This window comes from Panthera onca, chromosome A3, assembly GCF_046562875.1.
Source record: "Panthera onca isolate mPanOnc1 chromosome A3, mPanOnc1 haplotype 2, whole genome shotgun sequence".
Classification (NCBI taxonomy): Eukaryota; Metazoa; Chordata; class Mammalia; order Carnivora; family Felidae; genus Panthera; species Panthera onca.
In genome coordinates, this window is record NC_138341.1 from 119,202,339 (window position 1) to 119,230,160 (window position 27,822).

The 27,822-nt window shown below is 48.2% G+C and overlaps 1 protein-coding gene across 1 annotated transcript; it reads left to right on the forward strand.

The window, feature by feature from the left end:
* On the forward strand, nt 1–27,822 carry ACTR5 (actin related protein 5). The gene is made up of 9 exons (XM_078444077.2): nt 1–441; nt 1,633–1,862; nt 3,990–4,159; nt 10,547–10,764; nt 11,564–11,746; nt 20,113–20,229; nt 21,150–21,289; nt 22,288–22,420; nt 27,206–27,822. Exons 1-9 carry the CDS (start codon nt 43–45, stop codon nt 27,461–27,463), a joined length of 1,848 nt encoding a protein of 615 aa, XP_078300203.1. The 5' UTR covers nt 1–42; the 3' UTR covers nt 27,464–27,822.

The following is a 27,822-nucleotide window of genomic DNA, read 5'->3' on the forward strand; positions in this document are numbered from 1 at the left end:
GGACGTTACGGCAAGGGGCGGGCACAGCGCGCGCGCTCCAAGATGGCCGCGGCCAGTGCGGCCGGACCGGTGGCGAATGTGTTCCCGTTCCGCGATGTCCGCGCCGCGCCAGACCCAGTGCTGGAGGCCGGCCCGGAGGCACACGGGCCACTGCCAGTGCCACTGGTGCTGGACAACGGGTCGTTCCAGGCCCGCGCCGGCTGGGCATGCCCCGGGCCGGACCCGGGCCCCGAGCCGCGCCTACAGTTCCGCGCTGTGTGCGCCCGCGGGCGTGGCGGGGCTCGGGGCGGAGCGGGCCCGCAGGTGGGCAACGCGCTTGGCAGCCTGGAGCCGCTGCGCTGGATGCTGCGCTCGCCCTTCGACCGCAACGTACCGGTCAACCTGGAGCTGCAGGAGCTGCTGCTTGACTACAGCTTCCAGCACCTGGGTGTCTCCTCACAGGTGAAGCGAGGGGGAGGTGGGTTGGGCTTGAGGGGAGGGGTGAGGTCTTGTGCCCGCGCATTTCGCGGAGAGGTCGTAGTCACTACGGTAACTCTAGCTCTCATTGTCATTTAGCCATTCCTTTCGTCTGTCGAGCAAATCTTAAGCGCCCAACGCGTTTAAGCCCTATGCTGGGCTCTTGGGAAATAGCAGTGGACTAAACAACAGTCCTTTTCTCTTGCAGCACACCTTCGGGCATAGGTGCTCATTCGTTGATAAATTCATTCATTGAGCACCTACCTACTCTGTGTCAGGCACTTTTCCAGGCGTTTGGAATACATCCATGAATGTAACACAAAGTTACTTACGCTGTGGAGCTAGAATGGAAAGACATTCTAGTATGAAAAGGCAGCCAATAAACAATAGAATTAAGTAGTAGATTCTGTGGCATGATAGGAGGAGGGGGGGGCGGTTCACGTCTTTTCGGATGGTCAGGGTAGGACTCAGGGAGAAGGGGATGTTCAAGCAAGGATTGAAGGAGGTGATTGAGGGAGCAAGCCATGGGAATATCTGAGGGAATAGTATTCCAGAGGGAACAGCCAGTGAAAAGGCCCTGAGGGAGAAGTGTGCCCTAATCCTAAGTGAGAGCAGCCAGAGTGAGAGGAGAGTAGTAAGTGGAGAGGAAGTCACAAGTGATGAGGGGCAAATCACACACCTTATAGGCTTTTACTCGGAGTGTAACGAGGAGCCATTGCAGGGTGTTGAGCGGAGGAGGGACATGACGTATGCTCCAGAAGGCCCGCCGTAGCTTCTGTATGAAGAATGGACTGGCATGGGTCATAGGGTAGAATCAGGAGACCAGTTAGGAGACCATTGCAGTCACCCACGTGAGTGATGATGGTGACTAAGGTGAAGGTCAGGGGAGGGGGATGTGGCAAGAAGCAGTTTGATTCTGGAGGTATTTTGAAGATCGAGCCAATATGATTTGCTGACAGTCTGGTTGGGGCTTCACTTAATAACTTTCGATTGACCGTACTTTCATATTTTCCAAAAACAACCTCCAGTAGAGATGAGCGTTTTACGGTTGCTTCTGGCCAGGTGTTTGAAGACCGAAAGCAAATTCAGTCTTTACAGTAGGCCTTTGGTTTCTTTTATTCTTTAGGAAGAGTATTCTTTTATCAGTGGTCTGTTCTGTCTTTTCTTTCAAAGTAGGGCTGTGTCGATCATCCCATAGTTTTGACGGAAGCTGTGTGCAATCCGCTGTATTCTCGACAAATGATGTCCGAGCTTCTTTTCGAGTGCTATGGGATTCCTAAGGTTGCCTATGGAATAGACAGCCTCTTCAGCTTCTACCACAATAAGCCAAAGAACTTGATTTCCAGCGGGCTCATCATTTCATCTGGTTACCAGTGTACCCATATTTTACCCATCTTAGATGGGAGGTGAGTAGCACTTAGGGCACTGGAGAAACATTCAGGAAACATTTGTTGGGTGCCCACCTTAAAGGTGGGGTGGAAAGAACAAGTATTGTACTGGGAACTAGCCTCTGGCCTTGGCTCTGACATACTTCACTGTGTGACTTCAGGTAAGTCACTTCACCTTCCAACCTGGAGGGAGTTGTTGTAGATGGTCTTCGAAGTCCAACTCCATAATTGTAGAATTTTACTGTTTTGATTATGGCAAGATAATCACCTGCAAGTAGCAGGTGCCCATAAAAAAACGTTTTGAAGAAATTATTTGAATAATTTAAATGGCCTTTCTGTTCTGGAGTCACTTTTTTATTGAGGGGTTATTTTTTTAGGGGGGGAGGTTCTGGGTTTTCAGGTCAGTCACGACCCCAGGGTTGTAGGACCAAGCCCCACATCAGGTTTCACACTGAGTGTGGGGCCTGCTTAAGATTCTTTCTCTCTCTCTCTCCCCGCCGCACCTCTCCTCCACTCATGCTCTCTCTAAAATTTAAAAAAAAAGAGAAAAAGGTTATTTTTTAATTTAAAGCTCTTTAATCACAGTTGGTTAGTACTTTTCAGGTACAGTGCCTGGCACATAATATAGATACTTATTAAATATTTCCAAGTTGGATAAAAGGTGAGGGTAGTTTCTCTCATTAAAAAAAAAAAAAAAAAAATATATATATATATATATATATATATATATATATATATATATGTATTTACTTATTTATTTTGAGGTGGAGAGAGGGGCAGAGAGAGACGGAGAGACAAATCCAAAGCAGACTCCATGCTATCAGTGCAGAGCCTGATGTGGGGCTCGAACCCATGAACTGTGAGATCCTGACCTAAGCTGAAGTCAGACCTTAACCGACTAAACCACCCAGGTGCCCCAGTTTCTGTCATTTTTAGACCAGTTTTCATTTTATAGTTGGGCTTTCATTGTTGGAGAAGAGACTAGGCCAGCATCGTGCTCTCGGGAGAAGGTTTCTTATTGCATACAGAGGGGAAGTAGGGAGCAGAGCCCTGGCTTTGGAGTTAAATGCCTGGGTTTGTGGCCCTGCTGAGGATGAGGTTATTTACCCTGTCCACTTGGCCTCTTCTCAACATGTAAAATTGGGAAAAACTAATTTTCCAGGGTTACTCTGAGGAGGAAGTGAGATAAATGTAGGTGATGGCACTTCGGGAACTGTAAAAGAGTCTGAGTATTTAAGTCAAAATAAATGTTGAATTTATTGAGACCTATAGTGGTAATTTCTCTTGAAGTTTCTACAAACATTTATGAAGATAGAAGTATTTATTTTACACATTACCAAACACTCCTTATATTTGGAATTTTTTTTATTTTATGTAAACAGAATGCACAGAAAAGTATTGAGAGAAAAGTGTTTTACCTGAAAGTTAAGAAACGATCACATTGGAGCCTGTCCTGTTCTATGCTGGCATCTGCTGGTGAAGCGTGATATAGCAAAAACTTTGCAATTGTGGCAAGATCCTAGTGTCCTGCTACCCTTTCTCACATTAAGAAAGAGGCTATTCTGATTTCTCTTCCCCTTCACAAGATGTGGAAGGGACCTGGTCCTTTCAGGAGGTTACAGTAAGCCAGTATGTGCGTGGTTACTTAATGTGTATGCATCAGCAGAAGTGGAGTGTCCAGGGGAGGGTTCTCAAACTCTAGCCCATGTTAGACTTACCTAGAGAGCTTGTTAAATAAAATGCATACTCCCAAAGCAAATGAGTCCCGGGAATTGGCATGTTTAACATTTCCCCCAGCTAATTCTACCAGGACCGCAGTTTGACAAATGCATGACGAGCCACATAAGGGTCTGACTTCAGAGTACATATTCTTCCCGTTGAACCTTGTTTCCTTGTGACACCCTTGCCAGAAGTTAGATGCCACGTGTCTGGGTGTGGACTAGGAATTCCTGCACTGAGTCAGAGGCTGAATCAAGGGAACTTCAGAGTCCCTTCATCTCTAAAGTTTTCTGTTCTCCCGGCTGCTCTGTCTCTTCCTCGTTCATCTGCATTGTCACCCTCCCCCCGAACCCCCCACGAAGTGTTCCCTGTCCTTTCTCCCATGTTGCCACAAAATCAGTGCTCTTTTCCATTCCTTGCTTATAGGTTAGATGCTAAAAACTGCAAACGCATCAATCTGGGAGGAAGCCAAGCAGCTGGCTACCTCCAGCGTCTCCTGCAGCTGAAATACCCTGGGCATCTGGCAGCCATCACTCTCAGCCGCATGGAGGAGATCCTGCACGAGCACAGCTACGTTGCTGAAGATTATGTGGCAGGTAACGGAGAAGGCCTCTGTTTGTGGCATTTATTTATTTATAATTTTGTCAAAGAGTTTTTAAAAACTGTTGATTATTTTTGAGAGTGTGTGAGCATGAGTTGGGGAGGGGCAAAGAGAGAGGGGGAGAGAATCCCAAGCAGGCTCCATGCTGTTGGTGCAGAGCCAGGTGCAGGGCTCGGACCTCGTGAACTGTGAGATCATGACCTGGTGAAATCAAGAGTCAGATGCTTAACCCACCGAGCCACCCAGGCGTCCCTGCTTGAGGCTTTTAGATATTGTCTGTGTTCGGGGTGTTCCTTAAATCGTTTCCAGGATGACTCTCTTGCTCACTTTTTACTCTCATTAGCATCCCCTTTTCCTTTTGGTATTTACTTAAACTATTCAATAAACTGGTAACTTACATCTGTAGGTTTTTTGTTTTTTGTTTTTTTTTTTTTTTTTTTTCAAAATGGTTTTGGCTATTTGAGTTCCTTTGCCTTCCCGTATCAACATTAGGATTATGGGGGTGCCTGGGTGGCTCAGTCAGTTGAGTGTCTGACTCTTGATCCCAGAGTCGTGAGTTTCAAGCCCCAAGTTGGGCTCCCGTGGAGCCTACTTTAAAAAAAAAAAAAGTTAGGATTAGCTTCTTCATGTCTACAAAAATGTTCTTTTGGGATTTTGATTGAAAGTATATGAAATCTATAGATCAGGTGGGATATGAAACAACAGCATTTTTAATATAAACCTAAACATAATATTAAGTCGAGATGTAACATTAAATGTAGATTGGGGAGAAGTGACATTTTGTACGATGCTGGATCTTCTACTCCGTGAACATAGTAGGTCTTTCCATTGACCTCGGCCTTCATTGATTTCTTTCATCAGCATTTTGTAGTTTTTGACATACAGATCCTATACATGTTCAGTTAGATCTGTGTCTAAGTTTTTGCTTTTTTATTTCACTTTCCGGCGGCTCATTGTTCGTGTTTAGAAGTGCAATTAATTTTTATGTGTTGACCTTGTTAAATGTATTTATTTTAGTCTTTTGTAGATTCCTTGGGACTTTCCACATAGACATGTCACCTGTGAATAGGAACAGTTTTGTCTCTTCCTTTGGAATCTATTTGCCTTTCTTTCTCTTTTTCTTATTTTACTGGCTGGGACTTCCAGTACAGTGTTGAATAGGAGTGGTGATAGTGGGCATCCTTTTCTTGTTCCCAGTTCCTGTTTTTGGCCTGGTGGGGGGACATAGTCTTTCACTATTAAGTATATGATGTTGGCTTGAAGTGTTTTACAGATGTCCTTTATCAAGCTGATGATATTGCCTTCTGTTCCTAGTTTTAGTGAGCATTTTTATCATGAGTGAATTTTGAATGTTTTTTTTTTCTGCACCAGTTGATATGATCCTATGGTGTTTCTGCTTTGGACTATTCATATGGGAGATTATAATGATTGCTTTTTGGATATTGAACTAGCATTGATTTGGGGGCGGTAGATGCCACTTGTTCATGTATATTTGTCTTTTTATATGTTTCTGGATTTGATTTGGTAATATTTTGTGGGGTTTTATGTCTATATTCATGAGGGATGTTGATCTGTAGTTTTCTTTTTTCTTGCTTTTTTTTTTTTAATGTTTATTTTTGAGAGACAGAGTGCGAGTCGGGGAGGGGGAGAGGGAGAGGGAGACACAGATTCAGAAGCAGGCTCCAGGCTCTGAGCTGTCAGCACAGAGCCCGATGCGGGGCTTGAACTCACAAACTGTGAGATCATGACCTGAGCTGAAGTTGGATGCTTAACTGACTGAGCCACCCAGGTGCCCCTAAAAAAAATTTTTTTTAATGTTTATTCTTGAGAGAGAGAGAGATAGAGCTCAAGTGGGGGAGGGGCAGAGAGCGAGGGAGACACAGAATCCCAAACAGGCTCCAGGCTCTGAGCTGTCAGCACAGAGCCCGATGAGGGGCTCGAACTCAGGAACCATGAGATCATGACATGAGCTGAAGTCAGTTGTTTAACAGACTGAGCCACACAGGTGCCCCCAAGATCATTCTTCTTGTAATATAAGCATTTAATGCTGCAAAATTTCCCTTTCAGCATTGCTTTGTCTACATTCTACAGATCTTGTTATATTTTCATTTTTACTGAGTTCAGGTATTTTCTTTCTTTTTTTTAATTTGAGAGAGAAAGGACAACTAGGGGAGAGGGGCAGAAGGAGAGAGAGACAGAGAGAGAGAGAGAGAGAGAGAGAGAGAGAGAGAGAGAGACAGAATCTTCAGGCTCCACGCTCAGTATTCGGCCCAGTGCACGGCTCGATCCCATGATGCTGGGATCTTGACCTGAGCCACAGTGAAGAGTCAGATGCTCAACTGACTGAGCCACCCAAGCACCCCGAGTTCAGATATTTTCTTATTCCCCTCAAGACTTCTTTTTATGAACCATAGATTATTTGGAAATGTATTGTTTTATTGGGAGTACATCAAAATAAAAAGCTTCTGCACAGAGAAGAAAACAATCAAAACTAAAAAGCCACCCACTGAATGGGAGAAGATATTTGCAAATGACATATCTGAAAAAGGGTTAGTATCCAAATTATATAAAGAACGGATACAAGGCAACACCCAAAGCACAAATAATCCAGTTTAAAAATGGGCAGAATTTTCTTAAGTATTCAATGAAGATGAATTTTTTTTTAAGTTTATTTATTTTGAGAGAAAGAGAGTGCAAGTTGGGAGAGAGGCAGAGAGAGAGAGAGAGAGAGAGAGGGAGAGGGAGAGAGAGAGGGAGGGAGAGAGAATCCCAAGCAGGCTCCACACTGTCAGCATGGAGCCCAACGCAGGGCTCAATCCCACAAACATAAGATCATAACCTGAGCTGAGATCAAGAGTCGGACGCTGAACCAACCGAGCCACCCACGCGCCACGGAAGTTGAATGTGTTCTATAATGTTAATTCGAATGAATATAACTTAAAATAATTGTTTCTCAGGGTTCCTGGGTGGCTCATTTGGTTAAACATCTGACTCTTGATCTTGGCTCAGGTCATGATCTCCTGGTCGTGGGATCCAGTCACATGTGGAGTGGCTCAGCATGGAGCCTACTTAAGATTCTCTCTCTCCTTCTCCCTCTGCCCCTCCCCCCATTCACATGACTCTCTAAAATAAAAAAAAAAATAAATAAAATAGTTGCTTTTCATGTTTAAGTCTCTTTTACAAAGTGAGTCATGTCTTACGTTATCCACACAGGATTCTTTAGAAGCGATTTCAGTTTGTTCATTTCTGTTAAAATGAAAAGATTTATATAATTTTTGTTTGATTTTATATATTTGAATGAGAAGGGTGATTTGTGTAAGGTTTTTAAAATGAAGAAGAGGGCAGAAGACATGAACAGACCTTTCTCCACAAGAAGACATCCAGAGGGCCAACAGACGCGTGAAAAGATGCTCAACATCACTCATCCTCGGGGAAATGCAAGTCAAAACCACAGAGAGATATCGCCTCGTACCTGTCAGAATGGCCAAAATCAACAACACAAGAACAAGTGTTGGTGAGGATGTGGAGAGAAAGGAAGCCTCTTACACTGTTGGTGGGAATGCAAACTGGTGCAGCCACTGTGGAAAACAGTATGGAGGTTCCTCAGAAAGCTAAAAATAGAACTGCCCTACGATCCAGCAGTTACACTACTAGGTATTTACCCAAAAAATAGAAAAACACTAATTCAAAGGGATACACACACCCCTGTGTTTATAGCAGCATTATTTAACAATAGCCAAATTATGGAAGCAGCCCAAACGTCCACTGATAGATGAATGGATAAAGAAGATGTGGCATACATAGAAACTTTTAGCCATAAAAGTGAATGAAATCTTGTCATTTGCAACGACATGGATGGAGCTAGAGAGTAGAATGCTGAGTGAAATAAGTCAATCAGGGAAAGACAGATATTGTGTGATTTTACTCGTATGTGGAAATTAAGAAAGCAAATGAGCAAAGGGAAAAAAGAGAGGAGGGCAAACTGAGACACAGACTCTTAACTCTAGAGAACAAATTGATTGTTTCCAGAGGGGAGGGGGTGGGGGATGGGTGAAATAGGTGATGGTATGAAGGCGTGCACTTGGGCTGAGCACCGGGTGATGTATGGATGTGCTGAATCACTATATCGGACGCCTGAAACCAGTGTGACACTGTATATTAACTCTAGCAGAATTAGAATAAAAACAATCTTTAGGTTTTAGGGGTTAAGTCCAATTTGATATTTTAAAAAATAGTTGATGTGGAAAGCAGAAAGTAAAAAAAAAAAAAAAAGAAAAAGAAAAACAAATGTGTTGTTATATATCCAAGTATTTGGAGATATTCCTGTTATATTTTTGCGATTTATTTCTGGCTTAGTTTCATTATGGCCAAATATCAGGTGAGCTCGTGAAGGTTTGTTTCATGGCCCAGGCACGGTCTCTTTGGGGATTGTCCCATTCATGCTTGGAAAGAACATGAACTCTGCTGTTGGGCAGAGTATTCTGTGACGTCGCTTGGGCACGCTAGTTCGTGGTGCTGCTCAGCTCTTCGGTGTCCCTGTTCCTTTTCCATCCACTAGCTCTGTTGAGTATTAAGAGTTTCGAAGTCTCAAGGGATGATTTGTAGATTTTTTTATTTCTCCTTTCATTTCTGTCAGTTTATGCTTTCAAGTATCTAAAGCACTTTGGTTAGGTACATATTTAGGTTTCTTACGTCATGTTGACGAATTTACCTTTTATCATTATACAGTATCTTTTTTTATGCCTTGCAATTTTCTTGGCTTTGAAGTCTACTTGGACATTAATATAGCCACTCCAACTTTCTTTTTTTTTTTTTTTTTTTTTTTTTTTTTTTTTTAATTTTTTTTTTTTTTTCAACGTTTTTTATTTATTTTTGGGACAGAGAGAGACAGAGCATGAACGGGGGAGGGGCAGAGAGAGAGGGAGATACAGAATCGGAAACAGGCTCCAGGCTCCGAGCCATCAGCCCAGAGCCTGACGCGGGGCTCGAACTCACGGACCGCGAGATCGTGACCTGGCTGAAGTCGGACGCCCAACCGACTGCGCCACCCAGGCGCCCCTCACTCCAACTTTCTTTTGACGCGTGCTTGCATGGAATGGCCTTCCCATCGTTTAGTCTACTTATACCATTATACCCAAAGTGAGTTCAGTAGCTGTCTTTTTAAAATCTGTTATGTCAGTCTCTATCTTTTAATTAGTATGTTAAGACCTTTTTTTTTTTTTTTTTTAATTTTTTGAGAGAGCCTGTGTGCTCACCCACACTTGGGGGAGGGACTTAGAAGGCGGGAGGGAATCCCAAGCAGGCTCCACACTGAGTGTGGACGCAGAACTTGATCTCATGACCTGAGATGGGGGCCCGAGCCCAAGTCAAGAGTCAGACACTTTTACTGACTAAGCCACCCAGGCACCCCAAGATCATTTAAAATTAATTCTATGTTGAATTTAGTTGTACCATTGTATTACTTGTTTTCTGGTGTTCCTTCTCTTTGTTGTTCCTGTTTCTTTCTCCTGCCCTCTTTTGGGTTAGAGTATTTAAAACTTTTTTTGGTACTGGCATTTTAATTTATCCGTTGTGTTTTTACTGTATCGTTCTATGTAGTTTTTTAATGGTTGCCCTGGGATTACAGTAGGTAGACTTTTCATGGTGTTCTTAGAATCTGTGTTTTGCGACTTCAGGTGGAATGTGGAAATGTTAGCACCCCAGAGGCCCCTTTAGCCTTCCTCTTTTATGTTGGGTTGTCCTATGGATCACATCTACACACAAGGGAAACCCAGCGGACCTGTGATGGTTTTTTACTTGGAATTGTCAAACATAACTTTAAAGAACTCAGGAGGAGGCTAGCCTATCATGTTGAACCAGATTTTTGTCCTTTCTATTGCTCTTCCTTCATTCCCAATGTTCTGAATTTCCTTCTGGTGTCATTTCTGTCTGGCGAACTGTATTCGACAGTTCTTTTTTTTTTTTTTTTTTTTTTTTAATGTGTATTTATTTTTGAGACAGACACAGAGTGTGAGTGCAGGACGGGGAGTGTCAGAGAGAGAGGGAGACACAGGATCCCAAGCAGGCTCCAGGCTCTGAGCTGTCAGCACAGAGCCCAACATGGGGCTCGAACTCACCAACTGCAAGATCATGACCTGAGCCAAAGTCAGCCACTTAACCTACTGAGCCACCCAGGCTCCCCCTTTACTCGACAGTTCTTTGAGAAGGATCGGTGGGCCTTATGTTCAGGTGTTACAGCTGCATTTTGTTGACCGGGTGGATTCAGAAATTGGGTGGATTGTGCCTTCTCCATCTTCCCCGGATCCAGAACCCTGGTATCGCCTTTCTGATTTCTCTGCTAATACTGTTTCCATTTCATAACTTCAAAATGATTTCTCCGAAGAACTGCAGAAATGGCGGTGCCCTGATTATTATGAAAACAACGTCCACAAGATGCAGCTCCCGTTTTCCAGCAAGCTCCTGGGCAGCACTCTGAGCTCCGAGGAGAAGCAGGAACGGCGGCAGCAGCAGCTGCGGCGCCTGCAGGAGCTCAATGCCCGCCGGCGGGAGGAGAAGCTACAGCTGGACCAGGAGCGGCTGGACAGACTGCTCTGCGTGCAGGTGCTGGCAGGTCCCCTGAGGGGCTCCGGTGTAGGCTCAGCATGGGGGGCCTGTACCCGGTACACGGCAGCAGGTGTCTCTGGACTTGGCCTCACTCATTTACTTTGGCCTTATAATCTCCTTTGTTTCATAACTTCTTTTTAAAGTTTATTTATTTTTTGGAGAGAGAGAGAGCGTGTGAATGTGCAGGCGAGTTGGGGAGGGACAGAGAGAAAGGGAGACTGAGAATCCCAAGCGGGCTCCACGCTGTCAGCACGGGGCCCAATGCGGGCTTGAACTCATGAACCTGCAACATCATGACCTGAAACCAGGAGTCGGATGCTTAACTGACTGGGCCAACCAGGCATCCTGTTTTACAACTTCTTGATTGAAACGTAGCACACATACTACAAAGTGCACAAGTCTTAAGCATGTGTATATAGCTCGATGGATTTTCACAACGTGGAACACACCATGTGTCTGCCATCCAGAGCACCTCCAGCATGTCCCCTCTTAGCCAGTTACCTTCCCACCCCACTCAAAAGGTAACATTTCTGACCTCTGTCACCATAGATTAGTTTTTCCGAATCAGGTGGTGCTGAGGCCCTGACGCGGTGCAGCCTAGAGACAGCTGGGGAGGAGGGTGGGGTGTGGAGCTCCGGTGGGAGGTGAGATTTTGTGGAGGCGCAGGCTCCGAGTGTTCTGGGAGCCCCCTCCTGCTGTAGTTTCTCTCTGTTCGGCTTCTAAGCTGCTTCTCTCTCCTTCCTGTTTGTGAGCGCACTGACGTCTTTGAAGTGAACTGTGACCGCTCTGGTTTCAGGAACTTCTAGAGGATGGCCAGATGGATCAGTTTCACAAGGCTCTGATAGAGCTGAACATGGACTCCCCAGAAGAGCTGCAGTCCTACATACAGAAGCTCAGCTCGGCCGTGGAGCAGGCTAAGCAGAAAATCCTTCAAGCAGAAGTCACCCTCGAGGTGGATGTGGTGGACAGCAAGCCAGAGGTACCAAGGGCCTTGGGAGGAGGGTCCCGTAGGGTCATTTAGAGAGGACAGCCCTTCCTGGGGACGGGAGGAGTGTCTTGAGGAGGCTGGCATAAAGACGCGTGACCAGACTTGGGAAAGCGATGTGGGGAGTGCCGTCTGTGGGGACATGCGTGCCGACTGAAGTTCTGACCTGAGAGATTTCACCCTGTGGGCCTCTGGCCCCCTGGGCAGGAGAACTCTGCATGTAGGGTAGGAAGAGCCTTCGCGGACTGGTCGTGTGGGGCCCTCTTGAACCTGAACCTTCTCCTCCGATGGTTATTTGCAGTCCCTTCCACTTTTTTCTGATGTTTACTTAAATATATTGTGGTTGATACTTCACTTACTTCCTTTCTGTCTTGACGCCCCCTCCTGTCGGAGATCGTGCTTCGTAATAGTTGATGGATTTTTTACAGCAACTGGTAGACGTGCTCAATAAGGTATCTGTGGGTTGATTTAAGATCAGCCTTTTGTTACTAAAACTGAATAAGCCATTTGATCTCTGTCTTACCCTTTCTGTGTCCCTGCCAGTGGACTCTTAGTGTTGAGGTGGCCTAAGGTCAGGTGGCCAGGCGTGAGATGGGGCCCTGGGTGCTGCACAGTAGCACCGAAATCAGTAGCTGGTTGCCTGTCTTTAGAACTGGAGGAGAGTAGGGGCGCCTGGGTGGCTCAGTTGGTTAAGCGTCCAACTTGGGCTCAGGTCATGATCTCGCGGTGTGTGAGTTCGAGCCCCACGTCGGGCTCTGTGCTGCCAGCTCACAGCCTGGAGTCTGCTTCAGATTCTATGTTTCCCTCTCTCTCTGTCCCTCTCCCACTCACACTCTGTCTCTCTCTCCTTCAAAAATAAATGTTAAAAAAATTTTTTTTAAAGAAAAAAAAAAACTGGAGGAGAGTGTTAATAAGTGTGTGCATTGTTCCTGAATCTGTCAGCTCTAGAGTTCTAAAACAAAGGACTTGTTCATTGCCTTGTGGCACTTCTGGACCAGGATTAACCAGGCTAGCTTGGTGGGTTTTGTTTTAGTTTTAATATTTATTTATTTTTGAGAGAGAAAGAGAAAGGGAGAGAGAACAAGCAGGGGAGGGGCAGAGAGAGAGGGAGACATAGAATCCAAAGCAGGCTCCAGGCTCCGAGGGTCAGCACAGAGGCCAACATGGGGCCTGAACTCATGAACTGTGAGCTCATGACCTGAGCCGAAGTCAGGCTTAACTGACTGAGCCACTTGGGTGCCCTGGTGGTTTTTGTTTTTAAATCAACTTTCTTTAAATTCTAAAACCTATACTTTTAGAAATGGAAAAATCCAGTTTGGTGCAGGGTGGTGTGGTTACTTGCCAGTGACTTGGGAGCTGTCTTTGGCTCAGTGGGGAGCCTGTTCTTGAGATTCCAGCTCTCAGCTGGAGGCTCGCTCACATCCTTGCTGCGCTCAGCCTCCAGCGCCAGCTCTCCCACAGCTGAGACTCCCGGAGGCCAGCAGCTGGCCAGGGCATGTGTATCAGATAGAGCAGACCCCACGTCAACCTTCCTAGACATGGTTCCCTGGATGGCTGAGGTCCTAGTCTGGCATGGCGTCCCAGGTCAGCCTCACAGCACCCATTGGGGCCTTCCTAGTTCCCCTGAGAGTTTTCTGGTTGTGCTTCAGATCTCAGCTATTTACTGGGATCCAGACCCGTGTTGCCTTTGTTGTTTATTCACCCATATTCAGTTTTTGTCATGCCTGACAGGACATCAGCATCTTTATACCACAGATGTGTTGCTGAGCCACTGGCAGGTGGGCAAGGGATTTCAAATTTAAAATGAAAAGCCTGGGTGGTTCAATCCGTTAAGCGTCTGACTTCAGCTCAGGTCATGATCTCACGGTTTGTGAGTTTGTGAGTTTGAACCCCATGTTGGGTTCTGTGCTAACAGCTGGGAGCCTGGAGCCTGCTTTGGATTCTGTGTCTCTCCTTCTGTCCGCCCCTCCCCTGCTCGTGCTGTCTGTCTGTCAAAAATAAAAAACACACGTTAAAAAAAAAAAAAAATTATAAGATGAAAAGCCCAAATGACTGTAAAATGTGATTCCTGAGCAGTTGGAGACCTAGTTTTTCCTTCTGTTTGTTGATTTTTCTGCATTTGTTACATGCTGTGATTCAGCCCCTCTTTCATGCATTTAGCAGGTATTAATTAAGTCCCTACTTTGTTCTGTGCTCTGGGGATATGTATTCTCGCTCTCTCTGGGCTTGGGGGAGATTTTGAGATGTTGGACTTTAGTTTCTCTGTATACAACAAATTTGATGAGTTGATCTGTACCCAAAGCTATGAGGGTCAGTCAGCATTTATTGAAGGTGATCATTAGTGATTAGGGTCGATTACGTAACTTTCGTGGGATATATGTCCCATGTGACCGCATCACTGGCTGGCTGGTTCTCAAAAAGTATTTGTAGTGTTTTCCAACCATGTAATTCTTTTAGAATGGAGAGAATGGATTTATGTGGAATCAGAGCTCATATTGAAATGCCATCCAAGCAGTCATGCCGTATTGGATTAATTCAGCAAAATTTTTAACTTACAGTGTTTTCTAAAATCCATTTGTCCCCACAGACCAGTCCATTCCAGCCCTTGCTGTTCTGCAGATATTCTGATGAGGGTGTTGTAAAGGAGTAGGCTTTGTCAGCATTCTTAATGAAGTATTTGAAGTAGAGGATGTTGGCTTTCCGTCAGGAGGGGGAGCACAGTTCTAGAGCACATCGCTTGTTGGAGAGCACAATGAGCTTAATATAGAAGGTTCTCTTGCCTGATTAGCCAAGATGAGAGCTGGCCCCTGCTTGTTCTTATGCCACGCAATCAAGACTGTTCCAGGGAACATGCTGCATCTTCTGTGATGTGCTTTGGCAAACTGTCGTTCAGTTCAGTTCCAAAAGAATGCCTATTTGTGTTCCTGAACGCCACACAATACGTGTGGAGACCCTGGCAAACCCTAGAGGGAGAGAAGCCAGCCACGGTAGAGAAATCTGTTCTCTGTTGGAGGCCCGTCGTCCGCTCTGAAATTACTAGCTTTGTTTCTCCGTGAATCGTATGAATTTGGATAAGTAAAATATCTTCGTATCGTTTTATTTTTTTAATTATTTATCTTTGAGAGAGCACAAGCGAGGGAGGGGCAGACGGAGGATCTGAAGCGGGCTCTGTGCTCCCGGCTGACAGCAGCGAGCCTGATGTGGGGCTCAAACCCACGGAACGTGAGATCATGGCCTGAGCTGAAGTCGGACGCTCGACCAGCTGAGCCACCCAGGTGCCCCTCTTTTTATCATTTTTAGCGAAGCTTAGAAGTTATCTTTAAGGTAGCATGCTTTTGAATGTAGCTAGGTGAAGGTGGATGATGATATTTTTGCTGTAGCTGAAGAAGCCTTTTGAAACTCGAACATTTTATAATCCTCTGTTCCAGGAAAATTTGAGGGTATCTCCCAGGGGCTGACCGCTCAGTGGTAGGCATGGTATGCCAGGGACTCTGTGTCCCTGGCAGATGCACGGTTCTTGCATTCTTTCGTACCTAAAAAAATAGGGCTATCGAATCACACTTAGTTGACTGTGATAAAGCTTATCTGGTGTGCTGGCAGATGGTGTGGGAATTTAGGTGAAGTTTTTTTTTGTTTTGTTTTGTTTTTTAAATATTTATTTATTTATTTTGAGAGAGAGAGGGAGAGAGAGAGAGAGAATCCCAGGCAGGCAGCGTGCTGTCAGCACAGAGTCCAGTGTGGAGCTTGATCTCATGAACGGTGAGATCATGACCTGAGCTGAAATCAAGAGTCCGACACTTAACCAACTGAGCCACCCAGGTGCCCCTGATGAAGTTTTAAGAAGGTCTAGGGATATTTGAGCTGAGGCCTGGAAGATGATATGATTTCAGTAGGTAGCAGATGAGGAGGGAAGGACATTATAGACGGAGACAGTTCGATGCCAGGAAGCACGTGTGCAAGGGAGCCCGGTAGGTTTGGTGTGCAGTGTGGGTGATAAAGCAGGGAAGTGGGGATGGGGGGCAGCCTACAGAGGTCCTTATCAGTCAGCCTGGGTATTATCCTTCCGACAGAGCCTTCGGAGGATGTCCGGCAAGGAACTAATACAAGGAGACTTGATGTTAGGAAGATAACTGCTGGCAGTTAGGATGATGGGTTTGGAGAGAAGGGAGGCTGGAGGCGGGAAGCAGGGTAGAAATGTGTGTGGTAATCTGGGAGAAAGCTCATGGGGGGTGGGAGAGTAGCCATGGGTATGGCGGGTGCGGGAGACACTTCACAGGTAGCGTCCGGGTACCTGGGGGGCTCAGTCGGTTAAGCGTCCGATTCTTGATTTCGGCTCAGGTCATGATCTCATGGGTTCATGAGATCGAGCCCCACGTCAGGCTCTGTGCTGCCAGCATGGAGCCTGCTTGAGATTCTCTCTCCCTCTTTTTCTGCCCCTCCCCGCTCACGCATGCACGTGCGTGCTCTCTCTTTCTCTCTCAAAATAAATAAACATAAAAAGGTAGCATCCAGGGATCTTGGTGCCATGTAGGGGCAGTGGTGACAGGAGTGGCAGTTGGTGATAATAGAACGTGTGACGTGTGCCAGACCATGAGCACTTCTGCAGGTGTGGTCTTGATGAATCTTTGCGGTTGGGTAAGTACTATCGTATTTCCACCTGGCAGATGAGGCAGCTGGGGCGCAGGGGTGAAGGAGTCTGCCCGAGGCTGCGCAGCCGGAGGTAGTGTCGCCCATCTTCAGACCCAAGCAGTCCGGTTGCAGGTTCACTCTGGCCACACAGAGGCCATCCTGAAAGGCGGTGGGTGGAGGCAGCCTTGGGGTTGAGCACCTTGTCTTTAAAGTCTCAGTGGGACTTCAGGTGGAACTTGCCAGGATCCAGCCACCGAAGGACCTGGAATCGCATGGGGAGTGAGAGAAGAAGGATGCCCGGGTCCACTGCTTAGGGGCCCTGGGGTGGAGGAAAAGCTGGGGGAAGAGACTGAGGAAGAGCAGTTAGAAGAGAGCAGCAGGGGGGGACGGGAGACATGTAAGGCGGTGGGTGGTAGGCTCCACCTGGGAGGGCGCAGGAGCGTGAAAGGGCCGGGGAAGAGGTGAAGGGGTGGGATGGAGGTAGGTGGGCAGTGGGCTTTCTGAAGTGCAGGAGGCCATCTGCCGAGGACCGCGAGTAGTGGCCAGAGGGGCCGAGGAGAAGTGCTGGGAGAGGCTGAAGACCCTGCCCCGGGGGATGCACAGGGAAGCTCAAGAGGACGACAGGCCCGGCCGTGGCGGCCTGCGGCTTTCTCACTCCTGCCCACCGGGAGCGCATTTCCCTCACCTGCCGTCGTGTGGAAAACCACTCCACACTTAGCAGCGTGAAATGATGACCATTGTGTTGTGCTTCCAAGTTTGACGGGTCAGGGGTCCAGAGAGAGTGTAGCAGGGATCTCTGCTCCGTGACGCCCACCTGGGGCCTCCGCTGCGAAGGCTTGGATAGCTGGGGACTGGGACCCCAGAGGGTTTTTCACGTCACTGGCACCTGGGCTAGGGATGTGCTGTGTCAGCGGGAGGGTGGACCTGAGCACCTACACGTGGCCTGAACGTGTGCCTTGGGCTTTTCAGCATGGCAGCTGGCTTCCAGGAGGGAGCTCCCCAAGGGAGAGCAGCCAGAGCGCGAATGTTTCAAGAGGTCAAGGGGAAGGAGGCTGTGTGGCCTTTTATGACATCACATTGGAATGCACATGACACCGCTTCCACCTTACTGTGTTGGTTGGAGCCTCACGGGTCCCTAATAAGATTCAAGGGGAGGATAGAACCCACCTCTTCATGGGGAGTGTCGAAGTCCCATTAAGGAAGAGCATGTGGGATGGAAAATACTGTGAGCGTCTTCGAGAAGTACAGTCTACCCCGGAGCAGAAGTGCAAAGAGCACCGGGTGGTGACCTTTAGGCTTCTAGAGTGGCCGCTGGAGCAGCAGAGCGGATAGAGTAGGGGTGGGGGTGGCAGTTGTGATCGGGCTCCAGGTGGGTGGAGGGAGGTGTGCGTGCACAGGGGAGCTCGTCACCGGGAGGTCAGAGAGGTCAGAGGAGTGGAGGTTGGGATGGAGAAGAGGACGACGGAGGTGTGGGGAGTAGAGCAGGAGGTAGGTGAGAGCTCCCTGGAGCTCATTCACTCGTCATTTGGGGGCCGGGGTCCATAGGTTTTGCCTGTAGTTATTTTAAATCCACAGGTGCCATCTGTGTGTCTCCAGCCTGTTATAACAGTTATTTAAGGGGCCAAAGTGAGTGTCTGGCTAAAAGAGAAGGACGAACTAACTGTTCTCTTCTCGGCCCACCGCTGCCCTAGGGTCGTGCCCTGCTTACAGAGGAGGACGAGGCCTCAGACTGCGCCGCTGTGACCTTAAGTAAATCTTTGCCATTCAGGGCGGGATCCATGTGATCTCAAAGCCTCATCTCTTTTCTGCAACAGGCCACTGCTCCTGGTGGCTCATCATCCACAAGCCACCCAGTGAGAGGGAATTTTCATGATCTGTATCTGACCCTCTCTTGGGACCCCTGAGCTTAGTGCCGAGCCGGAACAGGCACAGGTGCTCCCGGGGTTGGGGCTCCTTTCTGGAAGATGAGAGTCTTGCAGATTCGAGACCGCAGACCTGCGGGGGGAGCGTTCCTTCACACACGCTCTGCGGCCCCCACTGGGGCGGAGAAGCCTGTCTGTCATTCACTCTGCTGGCCTTGCTGCTGCATGTCAAATCCTGGGTTCTCATTCATTCACCGTGACCTCAGGTAGATGTTTTCCGTACTCCGCGAGCCCGGCTGTCCTGTCACACTCAGATTCATGATGTATGGAATTTCAGCTGGAGGCAGAGCGAGGACTTTGGAGTGAGCCATCTGTCTTAGGCCAAGTTTCCCTCACTTCCTAGTGTCACGTGATCCTGGGCAAGTCATTTCACCTGCTGAGCCCGTTTCCCCACCCGGGAAGGGTAGTAGTCCTCTCTTCAGGGGGATCATGCAAGGAGCAGGTTCCCTGCTCCCGGATTGGATGCAGTATTCGGATGGCTCTTGCCTCCTTCACTGAGGGTGAGGTGCTTAGATTCTTGCCTCCCAGCCCACCTTCTTTCCTCCTTAAATCACCTATTTCCAAACCAGTCCCTCTCTTCCTGTTCTCTAATCTCAAGGGAAGAAGTGTCCTCGTCCTTTCCAAGGTTTACCCTCCCCTTAAATATGGTAGAATCATCTATATTGAATAGAACTTAGGATTCGTTGTACCTCGTTCTAGAAGCTATATATGCACGTGACTGTTCTGGTATGTGTTTGCTGGATGAGTGTTGAAGAGCATTGTTTAAGAGTGAATTTGGATGCTAGTGTACCTTTGAGTATATGTGGCTGTGCTCTAAAGAAGTGTGTGTAAGTGTTGTGAGTTATGTTGCTAGTTTACATACGTTGGGGTATGTCCAAGGGTAAGGACAGGCTCACAGGACACTTACTCAACGCAGGGACCTCCCCTCAGGCATGCCAGGCGGGCAGTATTGAGTCAGCTTGCACCCTCCCAAGACACCTTGTGAGACAGTCCTTTCTATAGCAGCTGTCACTGTTAGAACCCTTTTTCAAGGAAGGCGACACAGCATTTTTTCCTGTAACTTCTCCCCCTTGAGTCCAGAGGTAAAACTCCTCTGCCTTTCACGTGGCAGAACCACAGATGGCTAGAGATGTCATCTAGAACCGCACTACCGCTGCCCAGATTCCTTGTCCGGGTCCAAGTTACGGTGGGCCCTGAACCTTCTATTGGGAGCGGTGCCAGCATGCGTAGGCTCCACCCAGGTTCCCTGTGGCTGAAGAGGAAAGCCTGTTGTGTGGGGCGCCACAGTTCCGAAGCTGTCACCTCGGGGGCTCTTAGTCATGTCTCCAGCCCAGTGGACTGGCTGTTAAGGGACTGGCTGTTAACCCCATTAGTGTTGGCAGTTGTATTTATTAAGCATATAAGAGATTTATTTAATTTTGCTGATGTCTGGGCCACTTTGTGGGATGCCAACTCTTGCACCCTGGCCCCCCGAATTGTGCGTGCGGTGTGTGCCTGCCCTCCCCTGGGTCCCGTTTGAGCAGCCCCACCGCAGGGCTTCAGAGAGAAGGTGGGGTCGGGGGGCTGTTGAGGTTTGTGTGAGGTAGGGGACAGGAGCAAAGCCTGTTCCTGGCTTTTTAGGGTTTTAATCCTTGTGTTCACTTGTCTTCCTCTTTTTTTTTTTTTTAACAGTTTAGAAAATTTTCATCGTTTTTATATCAACTTTTAGGACATGGAGTGAAACACCCAATTCTTGTCCGTGACGGTGAACTGGTAGAGTGAAGGCCTGAAGTTACAGGTGCTGTTTCGTCCTGTTTGTTCTGTCCTTAGACCCCTGACCTGGAGCAGCTCGAGCCGACTCTGGAAGACGTGGAAAGCATCAATGATTTTGAACCCTTGTTTTCAGAGGAAACCCCTGAGGTGGAGAAGCCAGTCGCCACTGTCCAGGTTGGGCTCCGATAACCTGCACCATGTTTCTGCTTTGAAACTGTTGACATAAATGACCAGTCTGGTCTAGTCTGCTTGTTTAGGAATGTTTAAAAAAAAAAATTCCTGTTGTATTTTCTAGGAAGGCGGGAGTGGGGGTACTAATGCTTACAACTTCTGCAGTCAAAACTTTTCCTGCTGGTTAATGGGGTTCCCGCACTAAGATCTGTGAACCTGTGGGAAACAGTCTGCTTGGCAGAAACATTTAGGCAAGTAATTGAGAAGTTTAGACTTAAAGACTAGCTTTAGTGGTTTAATTTATTTTATTTTTGTTTTAAAGTCTATTTATTTTGAGAGAGAGAGAGAGTGAGCATGAGTAGGGGAGGGGCAGAGAGAGGGGCAGAGAGAGAGAGAGAGAGAATCCCCAGCAGGCCCCGCGCTGTTAGCACAGAGCCTGACACAGGGCTCGAGCTCACGAACCTCGAGATCATGACCTGAGCCGAAACCAAGGGTCAGACGCTTAACCACTTAAAGACTGAGTCATCCAGGTGCCCTATGGGTTCATATACATTTAAGCCAGTGTCATTGTGCTTAATCCTCATTTGGGCCTACGTTTCTGTCATCGCAATGGCAACCAGACAGACTGACCCAAGTCTGAGGCTCACCTGGGAGGAAACTTCCCGCTGCTGCTCTTCTTGAGGTCTCTTTTCTTGCAACGCAGGGACCATTTCATGATGCAAAGTTGTAGGTATTTGTGATTCAGAAGTGGAAGAAAGGTAGAAAATGGAATTAGTGTATCAGGAGAGCTGGGGAGAGGTTGTTCTGGCATGAACAAAGGACAGAAGCTATGTTGGAATAAGAAGTGTGGTTTGAGGGAACTGGCAACTGGAATGTTTGTCACTGTGGCCTAAAAATATCTTCTAAACCTTGGGTTTTTAAAGCCCGTGTTTAACTTGGCAGCCTATCATCAGCTGTTTGTTGGGACAGAAAGAATTCGGGCTCCAGAAATTATCTTCCAGCCGTCTCTCATCGGGGAAGAGCAGGCGGGGGTCGCAGAGACCCTTCAGTACATCCTGGACAGGTGAGGCTGGTCCTTCTTTGCCTTAGATTTACCAGAACCGTTTCCTTGGATTTTGCACTGAATGATAGATGAGATGGGTCGGGCATTTGAAAATGTGCCTCATGTCCTCCTTTTCATTGACTTGCTGTGCTCAGATGGTATTCTTTCTCTCTCCTCAGCCCCGGCACAGAGGAAAGACTCTGTAATTCTTTTCTGAACATGTAAATGCTCAGTTGATTTGAGGAGCTTTAAGAAATTCTTTTATGTTTCAGCAACAATAACATATGTGCGTTGGTTTTCATATAAACTTTGACGTTATTGAAGATGAGCGATTTTTAAGTGCCCTAAATATGTGCAGAGCCTATAAAAGTTTTTTCCTCCTTGCAGACATTGTATTTAAGAGTTTGCAGTTCTGTAAAATGCTCCTCCCCATCCCATTTCTACAGGTGTTTTCCTGCAGTGCGAGTTTTCATAGTTCAAGCTGGACAAGCCGAGAGCATGATTTGTAGTACTCTGGCCGCCTTGGTTGAAACAGGGTGAAAACTGTCACCTGGCAAGGAAGGAAACTATTGCAGCCACTTTGTTGGAATGGCTTTAAGCTTTGTCGTAATGAGAAAGTGCTCGAACATGTATAAGATGAAGCTATTATATTTTTCATTTTTTTTTAAATAAGCACATAGGTAGAAAGATGGGCTTTTTGGGGTGATGGAACTGTTCTGTATCTTGTGATAGTTACTAGGATGTATAGATTTATCAGACCTCATCAAAACGTTTGTAAATCAGTCCTCCGTAAAGTCACTTTTTAAAAAACGTGTCAAGACACAAAACTTCTAATCCTGCTAAGGAAATGAATTCTATAAAGTTGTAAGTGAAAAATGCCAGGTGTTTTTTTGTTTTTTTAAACACTTTCTGTGCAGATGTTTTCTTTTTTGTGCCAAGGGTTTATATTTCTACGTCTGCATTCTCCCCTGAGCTTCAAGTTGGTAGGAGTATACCGGAAGGAACTGTCTCTCTCCTAGGTACTCCAAGGACGTTCAGGACATGCTGGTTCAGAACGTTTTCCTCACCGGTGGGAACATGATGTACCCTGGGATGAAAGGTAGAATCGAGAAGGAGCTGTTGGAGATGAGGCCCTTTCAGTCTTCTTTTAAGGTACTGGTTGTTTATGTAACCGGCTGTTTCGTAAATAGCATTAGTGTTTTCTGATAGCAGAAGTAATAAACAGTAGTTTAGAGGAGGAAAATTACTTTCTAATTCCATCATCCACAAATATCCACTGTTAATATTTTTGTGGCTTTCCTTCTGGTCTTTGATATACGTTGAATTGTTAAAGCAGAATGGGAATCATGTTTTTAATATTTCTCTCTCTCTTTTTTTTAACTGAAAAAAGACATACAATCTAATAAAATTCAGAGAATACAGTCAGTACCCACTAAGAATAGTCATTCTCTTCCCCCATCCCTTATTCTACAGGCAAAGCTTCTCTTTCACAGATTCTCTATACTTGAGGGTAACCTGTCTTGTAACCTACATTTCTTTAACCCACCATGAGCGTTTCCTGATGTCATTCTTCCAAAGTACTATTTTTTTAAATTTTTATTCTGTGGTGTGGATGTCTCATAACGTATCCAGTGAATCTCTGATCGTTGAGAAACATGGTCTGAGCCCCCATCGAGGACCAGGCACCTTGCAGATGCCGACAGGTCCTAGACACGGCCCTTAGCTGCAAGGAACTTGCTACCAGAGGGACAGCAGCTGACTAAATAGGCCATGATAGCCCAGAACATGATGGACATTCAGGCATGGGCACCAGTCAGTCTTGGAGGTCAGGAAAGGCTCCATGGAAATGAGTTCTTCCTAGGATGAGGAGGTGTTTTCCATATAGACACTGGAGAGGGGTGGGATGGAGGGAACATTGCAGACCGGGATCAGCGTGAGCCAAGGCTCAGGGGCCCGAGGCCGGCTGAGGGCGTAAGCTGCAGCTGAGCGTGGCTGGAGCATTGGGCTGCTAAAGAGGAGTGGAGAGGGGTGTGGTGGAGAGCCATGCAGAGCCCACGCGTCCTGCTGAGAGGCTGGCCTTGGTCCCCTGTGCTGCATGATGTATTACACAGTCACGGCGTGGGTTTTGGGCTTTGGTCCCTACTCCATCATCTCCATTACTGAATTTTGCCACGCCTTTGTTTTCTCCCTGGTACAAAGAGGTAATCCTACCTCCGGTTTGCAGGATTCAGTGTGCTGGTGCAGGTCAAGTGCTCAGCATAGGGCCTGCACAAAACGAACACTCAGACCTTAACTGTTGTAGGGGGCAGCGGGGTAGGGGAGGGCTCCCTGGGATCATTCCAGGTTCCATGATTGGCTAGGGCTCACAGAAACCCACATATAATCATACTCCTGGCTATGACTGGAAAGGAAACAAAGCAAAATCAGTAAGGAGAAAAGGTGCACGGGGGGAAGTGCAGGGGAACGAACGCAGGTGCGAGCTCCCAGAGTCCTCACCCGGTGAAGTCACACAGGGCACACTGGATTCTCCCCAGCAACGAGCTGTGACAACTCACGTGGAATGTCACCAACCAGTGAAGTTTGAGAGAGACTCAGTGTCCAAGGTTTTCACCGGGGGCTGATCGTGTAGGCACCCCCGCCGGGCACGTACCCAAATTCCAGACTCACAGAAGGAAGCAGGTGTTCAGCATAAAGCACATTCAGACATCGGGAGCACTGAGCTGCTTTCACGAGTCTCCTGAAATCCAGGTCCCCGGGTGCCAGCCAGGGGCGGCCTCGTGAGCAGTCAGGCCTGTGGGTCCACTTTCCTGCATAGCTGTTGTTACTGTTAGGCCACATGGGACCGAGAAGGAGTCTAAGCATGGGAATTGTTTCCTTCGGTTTGAATTTAGGAAGATACTTTTGACTGTTGTGGAAAATGGGAGAATCAGGAGAAATATCGGAAGCAGGGGAACAGTTAGGCAGCAGCTCCTGGGCTTTACGGTGGAGTCCTCACTCCTCACCACAGTCTGCAGTGTCTCCTGTGATCTGACCTTGAATCACTCTCCCTGCCACCCTCTACTTTGTTCCCCAGTAAGCCATGTTTTCTTGCCTCAGGGCGTTTGCACTTGCTCAGTCCCTTTGCCTGGAACGCTCTTTCCATCTCGGTCCAGTGTCCCACGGCTGGCTTACATGTTACTTCCTCCAGAAGCCTTCCCTGTCCTTAACTGTACGCCTTACTAGGCCCGCCTGCATTAGGGAAGAACGGACTGTCCTGTGAACTGTCGTGTGCCAGGCCTTGGCTCGGTGTCATTGGTAGTTGTGCCAGAAACATGCAGCAGGCATCAGGAGAGAGCAGGGGGACGTTGATGTGGCAGAGGTGAGGGGGGTGAGCTGAGTAACAGGCCAGATTTGGGGACAGAAGGGTGGGACCCAAGACAACCCCCAGGTTCTGAGTTGGGTAGCTGATGGGATACAGATGACCTCCGCTGGACTGGGGAATGGGAGAGGGAGAGCAGGCCAGAGGGTGGATAAGGAGTTCCACTCCTGCGGCGGGTAGAGTGGAGTTTCCGGGGGAATGTCCAGGAAGCAGTGACTCCTAGCCAGCTGCCGAGTGCTCGAGAGAGCGGCGGGAGGGTGGACGCAGAGCCCCTAGCGTAACCGTGTCTTTAGAGGGCACTGTTGGGAGGCTGGGTGATGTCCATGGTTAGGCCTTACATGACACCAGCATTTAAGGGCCTCGGAAGGGTGGGGGTGCCCAGACCGTGGGGGTAATGGCGCAGAGGGTGGGTGTGGGTGTGCGCCAGTGGCCGTGACTTGTGATGACAGAACTGAGCACACGTCGTATTACTGGATTTTTAAGCTCTATGTCTTGATCTTTGTGAAAGCCTTTCCCGTGAATTACTCTGTGAACATTCGTTGTAGGAATGCTGCCAGGGCTCCCTTCCAGCTGTCCGTCAGCTGGTTCGGTCTCCTGTGGCACAACCCCATCTTCTGTCTCTTCCTCCTGTCCTGCTCCTTTGCAGCTGCTGATGTAACAAGTGTGCGTCATGTCAGAACTACCCCTGATCTTCAAAATTTAGGTTATGTATTCAGCAGTGGCTCAAACATGAACCATTTAAGACCCTAAATGTGTACTTTTGCATACTTTAAGTTTCTTTTGGTTCTTTCTCCTCCCTCCTTGTCCCTCCTTGTCCCTCCTCGTCCCTCCTCGTCCCTCCTCGTCCCTCCCCGTCCCTCCTCCTCCCTCCCCTTCCCTCCTCCTCCCTCCCCTTCCCTCCTCCTCCCTCCCCTTCCCTCCTCCTCCCTCCCCTTCCCTCCTCCTCCCTCCCCTTCCCTCCTCCTCCCTCCCCTTCCCTCCTCCTCCCTCCCCTTCCCTCCTCCTCCCTCTTCCCCCCTCTTCCCTACTTTTCCCTTCTCTTCCCTTCTCTTCCTTCCTCTTCTCTTCTTTCTCTCTCCTTCCTCCCTCTTTCCTCCCTCTTTCCTCCCTCCTCCTTTCTTCTTTTAAGAGAGAGAGAAAGAGTGTGTAAAAGGAGGGGAGGGGGAGAGTGAGGGAGTCTTAATTAGGCTCCGTGTCCATCGCCAGGCCTGACCTCACGACCCTGAGATTATGACCTGAGCTTAAATCAAGAGTCGGATGCTTAACTGACAGAGCCATCCGGGCGCCCCAGTTTTTTCTTATTTAACAGCAAAACATTTTTTTTTTTTTTTTCAACGTTTTTTATTTATTTTTGGGACAGAGAGAGACAGAGCATGAACGGGGGAGGGGCAGAGAGAGAGGGAGACACAGAATCGGAAACAGGCTCCAGGCTCCGAGCCATCAGCCCAGAGCCGGACGCGGGGCTCGAACTCACGGACCGCGAGATCGTGACCTGGCTGAAGTCGGACGCTTAACCGACTGCGCCACCCAGGCGCCCCAACAGCAAAACATTTTAAATCCAACTGTAGTAGTGTTTTAAAAGTTACATGAACTTTTAAACGTGTATGATTTTAACTAAAAAAAGAGAATGTCGATGGCTTATTTTGTGACCTGTATTTTTTTTTTTTTTAACTTCTTAAATTACCTGCTGTGTCAGTAGCTACACGTTCGAAGCCTCTTTTGTATGGCTGTTTCGTATTCCATTGTTATATGCGTATCTGACTGCTTTTTCACTGGTAATAACAAAAGCCACCGGTTGTCACTACTCAGCCGGTGCCAGGAGTGTCCCCCTGCTAGCGCTCTCGTCTCTCAGTGAGTTTCTGGCCAGAGCGCAGGGTCCTTGTTACCCGCGTTTATTCGTGGTCTCTTATCGCAAGTCCCTCCCACGGCAGCCCCGTCCGTCAGCCTCCTGACTTTGGTGTTTATGTGCTTCATCCGCCTCCACCTGTGTCCGCCGATCGCACGCCGCCGTGTCACCTGCCTGTTACTTCAGAAAGTTCTGAACCCACCATCCCAACCCCAGGCTCCTGGGTTGGGGGAGGGAGGGGGGAAGGAGGCGGGAAATCAGGTAGAGACTCCGGGAAGCTGGAAGCCCGATTCGAGCTACAGAGGCTGTTCCCCACTCTGGTCGGGTCAGCCTCGTCGAGGGGCTGCCACGGGGCCGCTGACCTCAGCCTCGCTGTGACACTAGGCCGCGGAAAGAGCACTGGCCGCGTCCTGGAGAACGCGCCAGGTGCTGCTCTTCGGTCTCCGCTCCTGAGGCTTGTCTGCCGCCGAGGCTAGAGCCGCCTCGCATCAGCCTCTGCTGCCCTCCGCTTGTGGACAGCTCGGGGACCAGGGGCGGGGCAGCTGGGCCCGCGCTGGGTCAGAGAGGGCCCTGTGTGCTCTCTCGGAACGTCCGCGGCGTCTCGGCTCGGCCGTGTTTGGAGGGTGGGGGCCGTCCCGCGCGTGTGTTTCCAGGGATGCCACGGAGGGGCCTGCAGCCGTGCCTGTGCACCCTCACTCCTCAAGCCCTCTGCTGAGCGCTGTTTGTGTTTCAGGTTCAGCTTGCCTCCAACCCGGTGCTGGACGCTTGGTACGGCGCTCGGGACTGGGCCTTGGATCACCTGGATGATGACGAGGTCTGGATCACCAGGAAGGAGTATGAAGAGAAGGGAGGAGAGTACCTCAAGGAGCACTGCGCGTCCAACATCTATGTCCCCATCCGCCTGCCCAAGCAGGCCTCACGCTTCTCAGACGCCCAGGCCCCCGGCAAAGGCTCGGGGGCCAGTGGAGGCGGCGCTGGCGAACAGGCGTAGCAGGGGCCCTCTGGGACCCGGGGCCGTGTCGGCCGGCATGACGGACGGTGGCTGTGCCAGCTGTTGTCCACTCTGAGCCCTCTGGTAGCGCTGGGGTGCGAGCACTGGGGAGAGCAGTGAAGGGACCCTGGGAGTTACTCTTGGAACTGCATTCACTTGGGGCTCCTGCAACGAAGAGACTTTATGTGACCTTCTGGTGTCTTCGCTGAACCACGGATGAGCTGTGGCATCGGCTTTCCGCAGCAGTAAGTGAAGACGGGTGGAGGACAGGGATGTACAAAATGTAAAAATTGTATTTCTTCATTTCAAAAACATCTTTTTTAAAGAAAATCCCTAAAAAAAAAATCCTTTAAAATTTA